At 30.6% G+C, this 15,305-nt stretch overlaps 1 protein-coding gene across 1 annotated transcript; it reads left to right on the top strand.

Annotated features, from left to right (window-relative positions):
- The first annotated feature begins 120 nt into the window (after positions 1–120).
- On the top strand, positions 121–10,710 carry LOC146533967 (HEAT repeat-containing protein 6). The gene is made up of 16 exons (XM_085194178.1): positions 121–446; positions 520–768; positions 846–1,106; positions 1,319–1,522; positions 1,860–2,144; positions 2,643–2,854; positions 3,443–3,672; positions 3,978–4,294; positions 4,527–4,734; positions 4,878–5,041; positions 5,327–5,449; positions 5,788–5,912; positions 7,418–7,505; positions 7,941–8,165; positions 8,683–8,898; positions 9,516–10,710. The coding sequence occupies exons 1-16, from the start codon at positions 300–302 to the stop codon at positions 9,771–9,773; spliced, it is 3,312 nt and encodes a 1,103-aa protein (XP_085050304.1). The 5' UTR covers positions 121–299; the 3' UTR covers positions 9,774–10,710.
- The last annotated feature ends 4,595 nt before the right edge of the window (positions 10,711–15,305 follow it).

The raw sequence follows: 15,305 nt of genomic DNA on the forward strand, positions 1-15,305 counted from the left end.
TTTGTGAATCAATTTTACATTTTTAAATATAAATTATTATATAAAAAAAATATATGATATATTATTGTCATCTGTGATGTTACCGTTATAAGTGTTATTATGTGTCATCTGTTAAATGTCAATGTGACTTTGACAATAAAGTAAATAAGGAATTTATTTGGGAAAATGAAAACATGTTCAAATTATGTGCAAATTCTATATTAAATATTCCTCAATTTTGTTACATAAATATTTATTTTTAATTACATCTCCGAGAGCGATCTAATGAATTAGAATTATCTTTCTTATTCCTAATTAAAATGAGTGCAGTACAACAATTTCAAATACTTTCGGGAGATCTTTGTACTCATCTTTACAACAAGGATTATAATAAAGAGAAAATAAATGCATTAATTGATGAACTTAATGCTCAACCATATAAGACGGAACTCTTCGTGAGAAAACAGGTAAGTGCTAAGTTTGATTGATGAGATTGTTTATTACAACAATTTAAATAAACACATATTTCAATTGTTTTAGGATGCGGCAGCACTTGTAACATCACTATATATAAATATAAACCCAGCTGATGAATTTTTAGCTGCTAAAACTTCACATCTATTACAAAGTGTTGTCACTAAGCAAAACATACAATTTGAAAGTCATTACTTAGGGAAAGTTGTAGCTTGGTATGTTGAATGCATAAAAAGATGTTCAGACATTATTTTGCCAGACATTTTGCATAATTTGCAGTATGTATTAAATTCAAACCCAAAAAGTGGTCAAAAGGTTAGTCTTTTCAATACAGTTTGCTGTATAGATATAATTTTAAATTACCATTTTATAATTGTTATATTGTATTTCAGTGTATAAATGAGTTAATTGGAGTAAATGGACTTTTGATAAATCTCATAGACCCTGATAAAAACACCACATATAATTCGAATAATCTACAAATAAGTTTGCTAGCTTTAAAATGTATTACATGTCTATTAACTATAGAAGAGACAAAATCAACTGAACAACCTGAAATCATTTTGGAAATTAAAGAAATTGTTTCACAAATTATAATAAAATCATTGATGAATGGTTTTAGAAAATCCCAAGATGAGTCAATGTTTTGTAAAGTAAGTTAAATGATTTAAATTATTATTAAATTAATCAATTTATAAAAGCTGTAACTTAAGCAGCCTACAAAAAAAATTAATGACTCAAAATAGTTTAATCCTTTGTAATTTTGCTTCTTGTTATCTCTTGTAAATTTAATTTCTTTATTTTTATTTATTTTGATTATTGTAAAGAATTATAATATATTTTAACTAAAACATGTTTATCATAGGTTTTGATATCATCATTCAAAGTATTATCACACATTTATTTCAATGACCAAAAAGTTAACTTGCCTTTGCCGGAAGCAATTGGAATATGTAGATATTTTATTCTATATGGACTTGTCAATCAAGGGCAAAAGCCTGAAAAAATAATGCCTGCTCAACAAACTATTGCTGCTGCACCTGTCAGACTAATTGTTAAAGGTGGAAAGGTATTACATAAGTCTTCTTTATTATATATATAATGAGGTTGTTCATCTGATTCTGGCTATAAACACAAGTTAAAAATAAATATATTAAGTCTTATATTTTTTTTAGCTTTATGCTGTACCCCATATAATATGGTAGGCAGAGGGAACCTAGTGTTAATAAACTCTATTCCCCACTTTCTGCCAAATTTTCGTGATATAACATTAAATTAAATATTAAGACAAGAATGTCACAGTAGATGATAAGTAAGAATTCTTAAGAAAATATAACTACTTAGCATCTAGTTATTTAAAATAAAATTAAGTAAGTTAGTAACATCTATATTCATTTAAATTTCAGAAACAAAAAATTAGAAAACAAAGAAATAATGCAATTGAGAGCTTAAAGAAAGAAATACCAGTCTCTGATCGTAGCTTAATGAGAGATGTTGACAATTTTGAGAATAACTCAGCTTACAAGCCCGCTAGTAAGAATTATTTGGACACACAAAAGAATAAGGCATGTTGGGCTCTAACAAGTGATTCTGATATGTCTGATTTGGAAAATGGAAGGGAAGCTAAGCTGATTGCTTTGAGGTCCAGAGTTAGACAAAGTGCGGCTAATTTGTTCCTTGTTATATTTAAGGTAATCAAACCTGTTATTGAATTCTTTTTTGTATGAATAAATTTTGACTAAATGATTAGTTCGATTCCGATTTGGGAGACTGAATTATTTCCAATTTCCTTGTTCTGGTATCAAGACAGAGCACGGTGTTGTGTTGCGCCTTTCAACATGCAATGTCTTGAAGATTAGGCGAGAGATGTTGCGTGGGGAATAAAATGTCTTGAGACTATGTCTCCTCTGTTACACTGCTATGTGTTGCATAGAACAGAGTTTTTTATAGTACTTCATGTACTTATAACTTCACGTAAGGTTTTTGTGGATATAAACATTTTACATGGAAAGGAATATTATTAACATTAAAAGTTTGAGATAGAAAAAACGCACACTTAAAAATGTATAATATAAGCAGATTTTTACTTTTCTTTTTTTACACATAAAATAATATTTACTCTAGTTAACATCCTCAAAATGTAAATGTAATGAAAAAGAAAAATATATTAGATGTTTTTTTTTATTCAGACTAAAGACAAAAAGGACATATTTGGATATTGGTGGGCTCTTTTACCAGATTGTCCAGAAGTAAACAATTGGTTGGGAGAGGAAAAATCGAAACGAACATTGGCATACTGTGCAGTAACTGACCCAATAGCTGGTAGCAGAGCCAGTTCATTAAGTGTCATTTTGTCTTTACTGTCAGGATCAAGAATGTATTTATCACAAGCTGAAACAAGGTGTGTTTTTAACTATTTGTAATACATAATATTATTTTTTATTTTAAGCAAAAGATTAACATTTTTCATTGTAAAACTAAAAAGAATAAGATGTAAAGACATCTTATATTATTGAGTATATTTTTAGGATGTCATGTGCCATTATTGTTGTCCTATTTGCTTTAAATTTTTAATTTTATTTTGAATTCTATGACAATACAATTAAAAATATAAACTGATGTCACGTTTCTTTAGGGTTTAATACTTTCTACAGGGAATCCCAAAACTGCGATATAAGACCATTTTTTTATGTGTCTATCAAATTTGCAACAAATTATCAGAAAGTTTGCTGTATCTTCTATCACTTTGTTCTGTCCATTGGACAAAATAAATGAATTTTGGTATTAATATACCTATTTTTTTTATAATCCAAAGACAAACGTAAACTTGCTCCCTAAATGAACAACCCCTCCCTTCCCACTAAAAGTCCGCCGTCCTTAAGATAGCCTACTCAGTTTGCTGCCACCACTGAGTTCGTCTATCAATTTTGAACTATTTTTAATTTTTATTATCTAAATTAGTTTTATTACTTAAATATTAATTCCACAGCAAAAGAATAAACACGTCGTTCATACCATTCTCAGTGTCATTGGGCTACATAATAACGTGTATGCATAAAATATTAGTAAACATACTAGACACCGAGAGAAATCACGCGGTTATCATAGTAGCTTTGAAATGCTGCGCCGCGCTAGTACAGGCGACACCGTACCACAAAATGCAAGAGGGCCTGATAAGTGATCTCGTAAGATCAACTAGAAAATTTTTAGTACATAAAGGTTAGTATTTGCATGTGCATTCTGTGCACTAAATAACATAACAGTAATAGTGCACGCACAAGCTATGCACTTATTAACGCACCGGTGCCAGTGTAGGCGGACACATTTCACTTAATAACGCACCTCTGCCAGTGTACGTGTACCTAATAACGTACTAGTGCCTACGCAATGTATGCATTTAATAACCTATCAATATTAGCGCATGCGCACACTATGCACTTTAGCGCACCAGTATTAATACTAGTGTAATAATAGTATCCAAATGAATCTTTTAAGGTAATTTAAATATATAAAATATATTTCAGATATTACTCTGCAGGTTGGCGCATTAATTACTATTGGTTGCGTGTTATCAATAGATCCAAAAGTCGATGAAATTTTGAAAGCTATAGAGAAAGATTCAGTACCACAGAAACACGAAAATCGAATAATCAATGAAACTACTTTCCTAAATGACGAATGCGAAGATTTCGAGGAGGGATATTCTGACGATGAAATGTTTACTGCTACTGATACTGATGACAAAAAGACTGAAAAAAATACTGAAGTGCCTTTTAAAAGCTGGATACTAGATATATGTTTTAAGAACATGGGTTGGCTGTTTAGAGATGATGAAACAATTGTAAGTGGCTACGTCATTATTGATCTTGCCATCAATTCTTTACTTTTAGTGAATATGTGTTATGATCTTGCCTTTTAAAGGCATTTATTAAAATCGAAAATTAATAATTCAATCTAGATTATACCTCATTTTTACGCCACAGATAATCTGTGTAGATATTATTTTCAAATTTAGAATTTTGGATAGCATAATTGTTATCCATATTATTTCTGAATGCTATTCCGTTTTTTAGAGATGTATACCATCAGCTATACCAATAATACTGGAATCTCTCCAAGTCCTCTCGGCTATAGCATTTCACCATTTGTCGGACCTTTTGCAACATCATGTGCCCCTAGTGGCGGACGTCCTCTGCGTCATGCTTCAACACGAGCACCAGGACGTTGTGTCACAGTCAGCTAGAACTATAAGTATAATTGGCGACGCCATACAAAAGTTGGGTACGTATCACATATTATGTCGTGAAGTTTGATGTTTAAATGATGTTTCCAAATCCTTATTTTGTTCGTTTGTTTCACCTTTTATTATACTAGACTATTGGATAAATAATAAAATACAAAAATAATTATAATTTTTGTTTCAGAACTTGCAAATCGATCTTTACCTCTCAATCAATGCGTATATATGTGGGAAAAATTTATATCACCTCTTTCTACAGTATTACAAAACCATGAGAATACTATTGCAAAAGCATTAGTTTGCGATTGTATTGCGAATATCGGCGAGAAGTCTTTTAAAGAACTACCGGTACAACATTTTACTTGTTATAATATTGTTGATAGCTCTCTGCTATCTCTAGTTGTATACGACCACAAGGAATTACTCTAAAGTTGACATGTGACAAGTACAAATACGATTATAATATTCGATTTTTTATACTAATTTCTAACTTCTTTCTTCTTTCATTTCAACAGTTTGTGGTCTTCTATAGTATGAAAATGAAATTTGTTTTTGTCCTTTTAAAGAATTTATTTGAGCTTGGATTTTTTTTCATTCATATTTTTGTATATATAAGTTATTTTTTCCTTTTAGAGCAGAACACAAATGCTATGCTGCGCGTTATTAGTTGGGTCTTGTAGCGACGAAGAGGCAGCGGTGCGTGCGGCAGCAGTGCGAGCATTGGCTATGGCAGTCATGTATAAAACTCTTAGAGAGGTGATAATTGATTTATTGTTTTTTTTGGTGCAGTTTGTTTATTCTCGGGAGCCATTGTGTAACAAGTTTTAATATCAGTTGCGGGAAAAAGACCATCAGCGCGGATGCTTCCTTTACTCATTAAATTAAGTGGTTAAAAACCCGCTGCTATTTAACCGTAATGGACTAAAAATAATTATATAGGAATATGTGAAGAAACACTTATTTTTGATTTACACACATATTTTATTCCTTTTTTACGTTAAAATATGTATACATACATGTTTGTTAATTAAAATAAAAAAGTATTCTATAATTTTATGTCAAAATGTAAATGATAATAATCCTTTTGTTTGCAGGATATATGTTTTGTAAGTGATTGTGGGGAGAACATTTTGAGAGCATTGGCTGAACCCACTCTTGTTGTACGAACTAAAGCTGCTTGGGCACTTGGAAACCTCAGTGATGCATTAGTTCTCAATATGTGAGTTTGTATGTGATATATGATAGTCAATTTTAACTAGTATTCATTTTTATTATAGCGTATTTTGTGAGTATATTACAAAAACGGTTTTAAGTGTCTTATGATAATCGGCATGGCGTCTTACTTGAACGCTTGTGGGTTCGATTCTGACTTGGGGTAATGAATTATTTAAAATTTCTCACTCTGTTAAGTCAACGCGATATAAACGATAAAACGCGATGTTCAATTCCGTCACAACATTATGTTTCGAAATGAGGCAGAAAGTGGGGAAGTGCGGAAAGTGGGTGGAGGTAATAGTGGAATGGATAGTGTCTTAACACTAGGTCTTTCTGCCTACCCTGCTGTGTGCGGGATATAGACTTCGATTTCGTCGATTCGAGAAAATCTCTACAATTGTTAACATTGTCATGTGTAATGTGTAGTGTTTAGTAAATACTACACAATACATATTTTGGATAAACAGTTTTTACCCCGAATGTATGCGGCTGTCGATTATAAACACTATAAAGTAAGTGGAGTACTACAGAACACTAGAGCGAAGAAATGAAAATATAAAATAGTGGAGAATCGAACCCACAATCGTCACGTTTACACTGTGCCCTACGCCACGATGACCTCTGATATGTGATGTTACCAAAACTTCGGTTTTGGTGTCTTCCTTACTCTTTGTCACACTTCGTCGACCCCTCTCCCTCCCCTTAACGTGTGACGTAATTTATGGGTAGCCCCTAAGTTGATCTAGTTTCAAGACAAGGAAATTTTTATCCTATTAAAGGTGTTGACTCTGTGGGCGTGTTGCAATGCGTCATGCACTTTTATTAATGATATATAAACAGATAAAATTTCTATGGACTTTGCTTCTTTCATTAGTGATTATTATTGACGTATTATAGAGGTGATACTGATATTGCAGGCCATATTATATAACTACATACTATAACTGGTAACTATGACGAGAGCACGAAGATTGTATAGTACTGTTTTCTTACATGAGAAACAATGAGGGCATTAATAAAATCGTTCTGGTGAATTTCCGGTCCAATCACGCACATAAGGATATTTCTCATACAAGAATATAAGATTGGACCGAGAACGAACAGTGACGAGCATTACAGAGTGAATTCTCCATAATGTTGATCGCGGTTTATCCTCGATCTTATCTCAGTCTAGCCTTTTTTAGTTTCACACTACCTCGCATATAGCGGTATGGTAAGCAGAGTTAACTTGGGAACCTCCATTTCTTACTTTCCGAAGAATTCTGAAGGCATTGCGTGTTTGCCTAGTTACCAGAGCGAGTAAAAGAAAATATAAATATTTTATATTTTAAAAATAAATAAATATTTTCATTAATTTAATATGGTAACAAAGGAAAACGCCACGATGAGTTTCGCCAATCAACATACATGCCCTCGGGAATTTGTACTAACAACCAATAAATATGCAGTAAAAACGTGTTGCACATATGCTCTATAAACTTTTATCTAATTATAATTTCCTTAAAACAGAGAGGAACCAGAGATAGACGATATAGGCGATGACCTCCTACTCCGCTTGCTAGAGGTCAGCGTTCAGTGCGCCAACGATAACGATAAGGTGCGTTTTTTGTGTGGAATTTTTTAAAGTTCACCAAATGTAAATAAATAATGTGTACCTGATTTTGTTTTGATTTGCGTATTTTTAAATTTATGTTCATTTATTAACTTGAATATATACAATTAATATGATTATCTTCACTATTAAATCATGACAATACTTTTAAGGAAGGCTCCCTTAGCCTTCCTCCATAGTTAAAATCACGAAAAAAAACAAGAAAAAAAGCAGATGAGAACACGGACGACCAATGTCCGTGGTGTATTTTATTTAATAATAAAAAAGTAATATGATTATAATTAGCTTTTTTTTTCTAAGTTTCAAATTTCAGTTTCAGTTTCTAAGTTTAAATTTGCATTCAAAAAGAAAACATGGTAAATGAATGAAAATTTAAACGCAAACATACACAATAAACATTCATAGAGCTTAAAACTTCAGGTAAAAATGAGCGCTACTCGAGGCCTTGGAAATCTTTTACGACTTATAAAGAATGAAAATTTGCAACGGCACACACAATTGAAATCCTTATGCGAAATAGCAATAGGGAAACTTTTGGATTGCGCTTGCAAAGTGACCAACATGAAAGTGAGGTGGAACGCTTGCTACGCTCTCGGCAATGCAATGAAAAATGAAAATTTATTCATTTGTTTTAATGGTTGGCAGGTAAATAGGAGATCTGTTATTCTAATGGCCGGTCCGTTTAGTTTATTTCTTGCCTTACGTTTTCATTTCTAATAGTGTAGAAAATTTATAGGTAGTTAATTGTTATTTATTCGATTTGGGAATATTTATTTTCAATAAATAACGTATTTATGAAATATTGAGTAAAGTAAATTATTTATTAAATAATATTACTTTAACAGCTAATACTATTTAAAATTTATGGACGTAGAGCAATAAAATAAGCCATTATGGTGCAGCATCTTACTGTATAGTGTTGCACGATAGTTGTTGACTCAATTCCTCGAGAGAATAAATTATCTTCGTTTCCCCCCTCTGGTAAACAAAGTATGGCGTTGAATTTCCTCACTCAGGCAGTGCTTTGAATTCGTGTCGAAAACGGAAAACGGAATATCTGAATATTAGATTCTTTCTGGCTAACGTGCTAGTTTAGGATTGAGCGGGCGAAAAGAATATATAATTTATCTCCTTTTTAAATTAATATTTTTTACTTTCACAGTGCAAAGTTTTTTCAAACTTATCCACATTGACACAAGAGTGTAAAAATTTAAAAGTGCGTATAAACGCAGCGGTCGCTTTACGCGCTCCCGCCAATAGGATCCAATATGGCGACCATTACGTGCCAATATGGCGGGGAATCATGGCGGCCATGGAAAACGCGGCCAATGTAGACGATTTCACAGAGTATAAACATAAGGATAATCTTATTGAACAGGTAAATTTATATAAAAATATATATTTTTATACACAGCTTTAGTAATTGATACAGGTTCACTACGTATGTTAAGACACTCTGTTCTCATTAAGACACTCGTTCCTCGCTTTCCTCCAATTCTGGAGGCATTGCGTGTAGAGTTGTAGAGTGGCAAAGTTCTCTCACTCTTCACCAGATCGAAAAATGAAAATATTAAATATTTTATTTCCCCGAGTGGGAATGGGAACCCACAACAAAAAATATAAGCATATCTTTATATTTTTATAAGGTGTGTACCTAAGCGGTCAAGTATTTAATAGTGTAAATTAAAATGTCATATATTGATCGAACAAATATTTCTCTCAATTTATATGAAGCGTGCATTGCTCGTGATATGTGAAAATTTGTATATTATTGCTAACTAGAACCAAAAGAAGCTTTTACATGAATTTTAATAAAATTTAAATTGTGAAATGTTTTAAACTATTATAACGTTAAACAGTCTTAAGTTGGGAATGGAAATATTTATCGACGTAGAAAACATTTGTTATCTGTCGTTTAACCGAACTCGTTAAATAGAATATCCACACCAAATGTTAAAATGTGTAATACGTATAAAAAATATGATTATTTTTCAGCTTTGTGTAACACTAGCGCATTTATGTTGTTTGCTGAAACCATCAGACTTAAATGACGTCATGGACCCTCTCATATTCCATTTTGACTGCGCCAAGGCTTTATTCACCCAATTATATCACAAATTACCCCCAGAAAATGCTTCCTGCCTGAAGATACTACAAGCGGCTAAACATGTTACAATGGATGTAACAGTAGAAAATGAGTTGCAATTGCAACCTCTGCAAATGTTACAGGAAATATTTATATGGGATGTTTAATTTAAGTGATTTTTTGTACGATAAAGTAAGATAATTAAGCTTAAATGAAAGAATGGTTGGATTAACTATTTATACACGTAATAAATTTGTAACTGATTGCTGTGTACGGTGTTAGATATATGGGAAAATATATTCTTGCATCTATCAATGTAATAGAACCCTAAACAATGATTTATATTTTTTTATTTGTTTGTTCTCAGAAATGGGTAAATCAATGAAAATGTATTTTTCATAATTGTATTTTACCAAACTCCCATCGACTTCCAACAAAAGTTATATCAATTTAAAGTATTTAGCTCGAGAAAATTACGACATTTTTGAATTAAATTGGCCGAAACTTTAGTTTTCAATTTATAAAATGATATTGTTATTATAACACTACAGTATTTTAGAATAGTAAATAAACGCAGCCGTGAGCGTTAATTAAATAAACCTAATATATTGCAAAATGATAACTTATTTGCTTCCCAATTAGATACTATAAGAAAACACAATAGGGTAACTTGCTAAACGTTTAAAATTTTTAAAACTATAAAACAATTAATTTACTTATATTGTTTCATTATTATTTATATTACGATATATAATGTTAGTTAGAAATAGGTTACAGCTTATTAAAACTTATTTTAAGATGGGTTTTAGTCTGGAAATGTTAAAAAAGAAAATATTTATTGGAAAAACGTTATTTCTACTTTACTAATAAACGAGTATACAGTATATTATAATTTATACTAATCATTTATATTTCACGGCAACATTTTTTTTTTGCATTTGTAGATAGTTAATGCTATTTATAATGTAAAATATTAACCGTGTTAGACTATAGCTTCCGTCTCAAAACTCTAATATCGATAATATGTAAAATAGGTTGATCTGTTTTGTTTTTTAATTTACAATTAAACTTTTTAATACAATTTTGATGTGTCTTTATTTCAAATGTTTGTTGTTTTTCATTTCAAAATTCATGCTTGTGCTCTACCGCCACGAATGGCCTCAATTATATATAAAGTTGTTTTAATTTTTACACAATGTGTTTACTTCATATGTACTTATAGTAAGTACCTAACCTACGTATTAAAAAAAATTGAGGTTAGTAAATGTAGGTATGCTTATAATGTTAATTTACGTTTTTATGATTCAGTCATTTTTATAGGATTGCACAATTTTATGAAACAAAATATAGCAAGAAATCAGTTCTACAAACATGACAAGTAGACAATTATTCAGTTTTATGCTGTATTCTTATAGCAGGGTAGGCAGAGGCAACCTAGTGTTAAGACACTCCGTTCCTCATATTCTCATGAATTTTGAAACATTTGTTTGTTAATTGGCCGAACTTGATGTCGCGGTGAGGCTTGTTACAAGAGCGAAGAAAAGAAAATATTGCCAAATAATACTTTATTACCACGAGTGGGGATCGAACCCACGACCTTTGCGTTTACACACGCTTGTGCCCCTGCGCCACGACGGCGTAAACAAAAAAATATATACTTATTATTTCACGTGCTTCTTAATCAGTTGTTTATAAAAAAAATGTAACGCTCAATAATAATTAACGAGAACTGTAGATCTATAAATAATTATTAAAAAATTGACAAACAAACACGACGTAAATAGATAAAGGTGAATCGCTCAGAGCCGGTGCGATCTCGATATTTGTAGTGTAATACTTAATAATTAGTGTACAAAAGAGATCATTGACGTAAATCACGAGAAAGGTCGCAGATACGAAGATTAATTCTAATTAAAATTTATCTTTATGACCCTTTTGTGGAAAATACTTTAATTATTAATAGTATTAATACTGGTTATGCTTATAATTATTTTATGGAAATAAATATGTTTACATATTAGAATTTTCCCTATATGTGTATTTATTTTTATTTTTTTAGGTTTACAGGTTCGCTGTATCCGGCACATAGTAGAGTAACAGAGGGGACCTTTCGGTTAATTTTAGAGGCATTGTTAAGTGGCAGAATTAAATAATTCATTTTCTCGAGTGGGAATCGAACCCACAACCTGTCTCGTTTACAGTCGAATGTCGTTATAAGTAATACTTACTTATCTATTTCTTTAATAACTTTGGCAAGTTAACTGACGTAGGATGATGTTTAAAAACAGCATATTCTCAGGTCAAAAGCATAAATGAAGCTATTTAAAGAATTACTTTTTGTAATCTGTAGTTTCTATAAATATAAATGAGTTCTTTTTGTATAAGTCAGCTACTTAGTACTTCATTTTATAATAATTGTTCTTTTGATTACTTGAGATTTTCCTTATATAATATTTCAATAAATGCATAGAAATTTGACGCTGTTGTGGCACTGGGACACAAGCGTGTAACTGTAACGCGACGGTTATGGGTTTAACTCCTTTTCGGGTGAATTAATGATTATTTATTAATATTTTCATTTCATCGCGGTATCAAGGCAAAATATGAATGGATGTAGCGTAAAGCTGAAAACATTTACATATTCATAATTAAGGCTTACACATTTAATTGTAAAGTTGTCTAGACTGTCTGAATTTAGTTTCAGTTGGATTTATCTGATGTTATTACGTTCCACAGTACAGTACAGTTATGTAAGTACATAAATGATAAATTTCTTGAAAAAGTCGCTTCAACTGCCTCCCCAGGCAGAGATAACCTAATGCAGAGATACTACGTTCTTTAATTTCCACTAAATGAAATTTACTCATATTGCAGATTTTTTTGTAAATTTTCTTTTATTTTAATATCGACATAACGTCTAAAGTACACTTTTATTTATTGTACTGTCGACTATAAGATTATGAAGTCGCTAGTTTTGTACAAGGCCGTTCATTTTCTCAAGTAGATAGTTTTGTCCCTATTTTTTTTTATTTGTAAATATAACTAAAATGAAAAAGTACCTATTTAAATAGTTACCTAATGAAATAAATAATTTTAGAAATAAATAATTACCCGGTGATGTCTGGTATCTAACTTGCTTATAAATCTTTTATTGGGAAAATCCATGTGCACCGCTTTATCCTTATGTTTTATTCTTTACTTATTTAAGAAACCTTTTTAAGATGAATAAATTTTAATGATTATAGTAGACATTTTGTATAATAAATATGGAAAATAGTAATAACCAAATCTATACATTCATTATTTACCTATATACATATAGCCTCACGCTAATATCACATATATAAAATGTATAGTATAGTATAATTATAATGTATTTGAAAATACTCTTTTTGCGTCTGGTGTATGTTATTGGTAGCACTAAATAACGTATTAGACCAAAAACTAAGATTTTTGGTCTAATACATTACGTAATATTCAACAATGTTATCTAAAAGAACTAATATCTGTACTTAGTGAGTTATTTGCATTTCTATAACAAGAACGTGACTTAAAACAAAAATATTGTTAATATAATTTTTAAGTCTTTAGAATGTAATGCTACGTTTCTTATTTGTATCAATTCACATATAAGCACGCGCTAAGCTCGTGATCTTTTCGTACTTATAGTTTATATTGAGATAATATTGAAATAAAAGTAAATAAGTGTTTTTCCTTATTAAACTGATAAATGTGGTTCGTGCGAGCTTTGCGTAAATATAGAGGTCAACGCGTAGTTTCTACTTAAATAGCTTGAGCCCGGGGGAAATTAGTCTATTTATGGATTACTAGCATCTTATAAGTTTAAGTAAACTTATTTTTAAGACATAATATGAAATAAAAGAAAAAATAGACAAAATTGAAACAAAATTAATGCGGTGACGCAAGCGTGCGAAAGTAAATACGATAGGTTGTGGGTTCGATTATCACTCGGGGAAATATAGATATTTTCATTTCCTCACTTTGGTAACGAGGAAAAATTTAAAAATTCCATTAACTACTACTTATTAGTTTAATATATAGTTGATTAAGCATGAAATAGTATCGATAATAATGTACGATGTATACAAAACTTCTTTCTACTCTTTTTTATTAAATAATAAATTTAATATTTACACTCATTTCAAATGCTGTTCAATTCAAACATTGTAGAAGAAAAGAATCAGATACACAAATGGAATAAAGAAAGCAGATAAAAGTTTTTTTAGTGTAATTTGGTCATAAATTATTCTTCAAAATTACAAACGTACTTCAGGTAGGTACATTAAAAGCTCTATTGTGAAAGATAATAAAATTTAATCGTATTATTGTAATTTATTTTAGCGTATATCTTACGAAGATACAATTACAATATAGAACATTCACATATAAAAATAAAGAATGGAATGATAAATATTGTGAATTTTACGATTGAAAGTACAGATTCTAAAAATAACTTATCAAATAGTGGAATAGTAGCTTCGGTAAAGCATTAGACTTCCTTGAAAATTGTTATTTTATATTTTTAATTTCTGACTAGATTCGGAAGCGGAAATTATACTTTTAAATTTTAATATTATATAAATAATTGTATTGTTTATACAAATATACATATTTATCTTATTCTTCAAGAAGGACGAACCTATTGGATACGGCTCAATAGTTGTGTTGCTAAGATATTAGTCGCGGTTCAATGGTTGCAAGACCAAGAATAGGTTATCGCTTGTACACGCTTATTACTCGAGTACGTTTTCATCAATCGTTTTTCTATTATAACAAAATGGTATTTCCTATTATATAACTTACTTATTAGGTATCTATATACCAAAGTAGCACTTCCTCTTGCAAAAAATGTTTTAATAAAGAAATATAAGCAAACGTCGAATGTTTATTAAATATTCACTGCTTTTAAAAGTTACGATTCAGTACGATCGTATAACAGAAAACTGATCCGTTTCCTCATCACTGTTGTGCGATTGATTCGAAGAAACGAGGTTTGCAGGAGGAGGTATGCAGGTGTACACCATCTACGAGTATTCTGTAAGTGTTCAAAAGATAAAAAAATATAAAATTATCTTTTTTTAGTAGCTTCCTGTAATAAAGTTATAGGCTCTTTCATTTGCAGACTAGTTTTAGACTTTTAGATCGGGCAGCCATCTTGAATACTCCCGCAGTCGAGAATAGAATTTTATATTAGATATGTAAAATTGGAAGGGAATTAAATAGAGCGGTTGTCGATAGTTTTTACGAAATAATAAATAATAATTATCTTATGGAACTAGCTGCATAATAAAATGTCATCTAAAATTATCAGCTAATAAATGTTACTTAATTAGCTGTAAAAGTTACCAAAAGCTGATGAAATACCTTAATATACCCGCCTAGCAAAATTCAATAATTTTGTTTTTTCTAAGATAACAATGATTGTTATATTGTAATCTAACCTTATAACTTTTCACAAAGATTCTCTGTGCAAACAAGGCAGCGTTTCAGAATTTAATCTCACATACCAGTTTCTAACTACACAAGTTCGATGCAGAGTTAACCAGTAATTAAGTAAATTATTATCTTATAATCATACATATGTATCAACTTATTACACGTTTTAGTAAAATGATGACAATTTGTTGATTTTACAAATAATTTACGATGCAGTAAAAGCCGCAAAAGTTATAGAAGAT

Source organism: Heliconius melpomene, chromosome 12, assembly GCF_056956725.1.
Source record: "Heliconius melpomene rosina isolate 202511_hmr_F chromosome 12, ASM5695672v1, whole genome shotgun sequence".
Taxonomy (NCBI): Eukaryota; Metazoa; Arthropoda; class Insecta; order Lepidoptera; family Nymphalidae; genus Heliconius; species Heliconius melpomene.

Coding starts and splice junctions, on each gene's coding strand:
- LOC146533967 (XM_085194178.1), top strand. CDS start 300: ATGAGTGCAGTACAACAATTTCAAATACTTTCGGGAGATCTTTGTACT. Junction 447..519: donor AACTCTTCGTGAGAAAACAG/GTAAGTGCTAAG, acceptor CAATTGTTTTAG/GATGCGGCAGCACTTGTAAC. Junction 4,735..4,877: donor CGACGCCATACAAAAGTTGG/GTACGTATCACA, acceptor TTTTTGTTTCAG/AACTTGCAAATCGATCTTTA.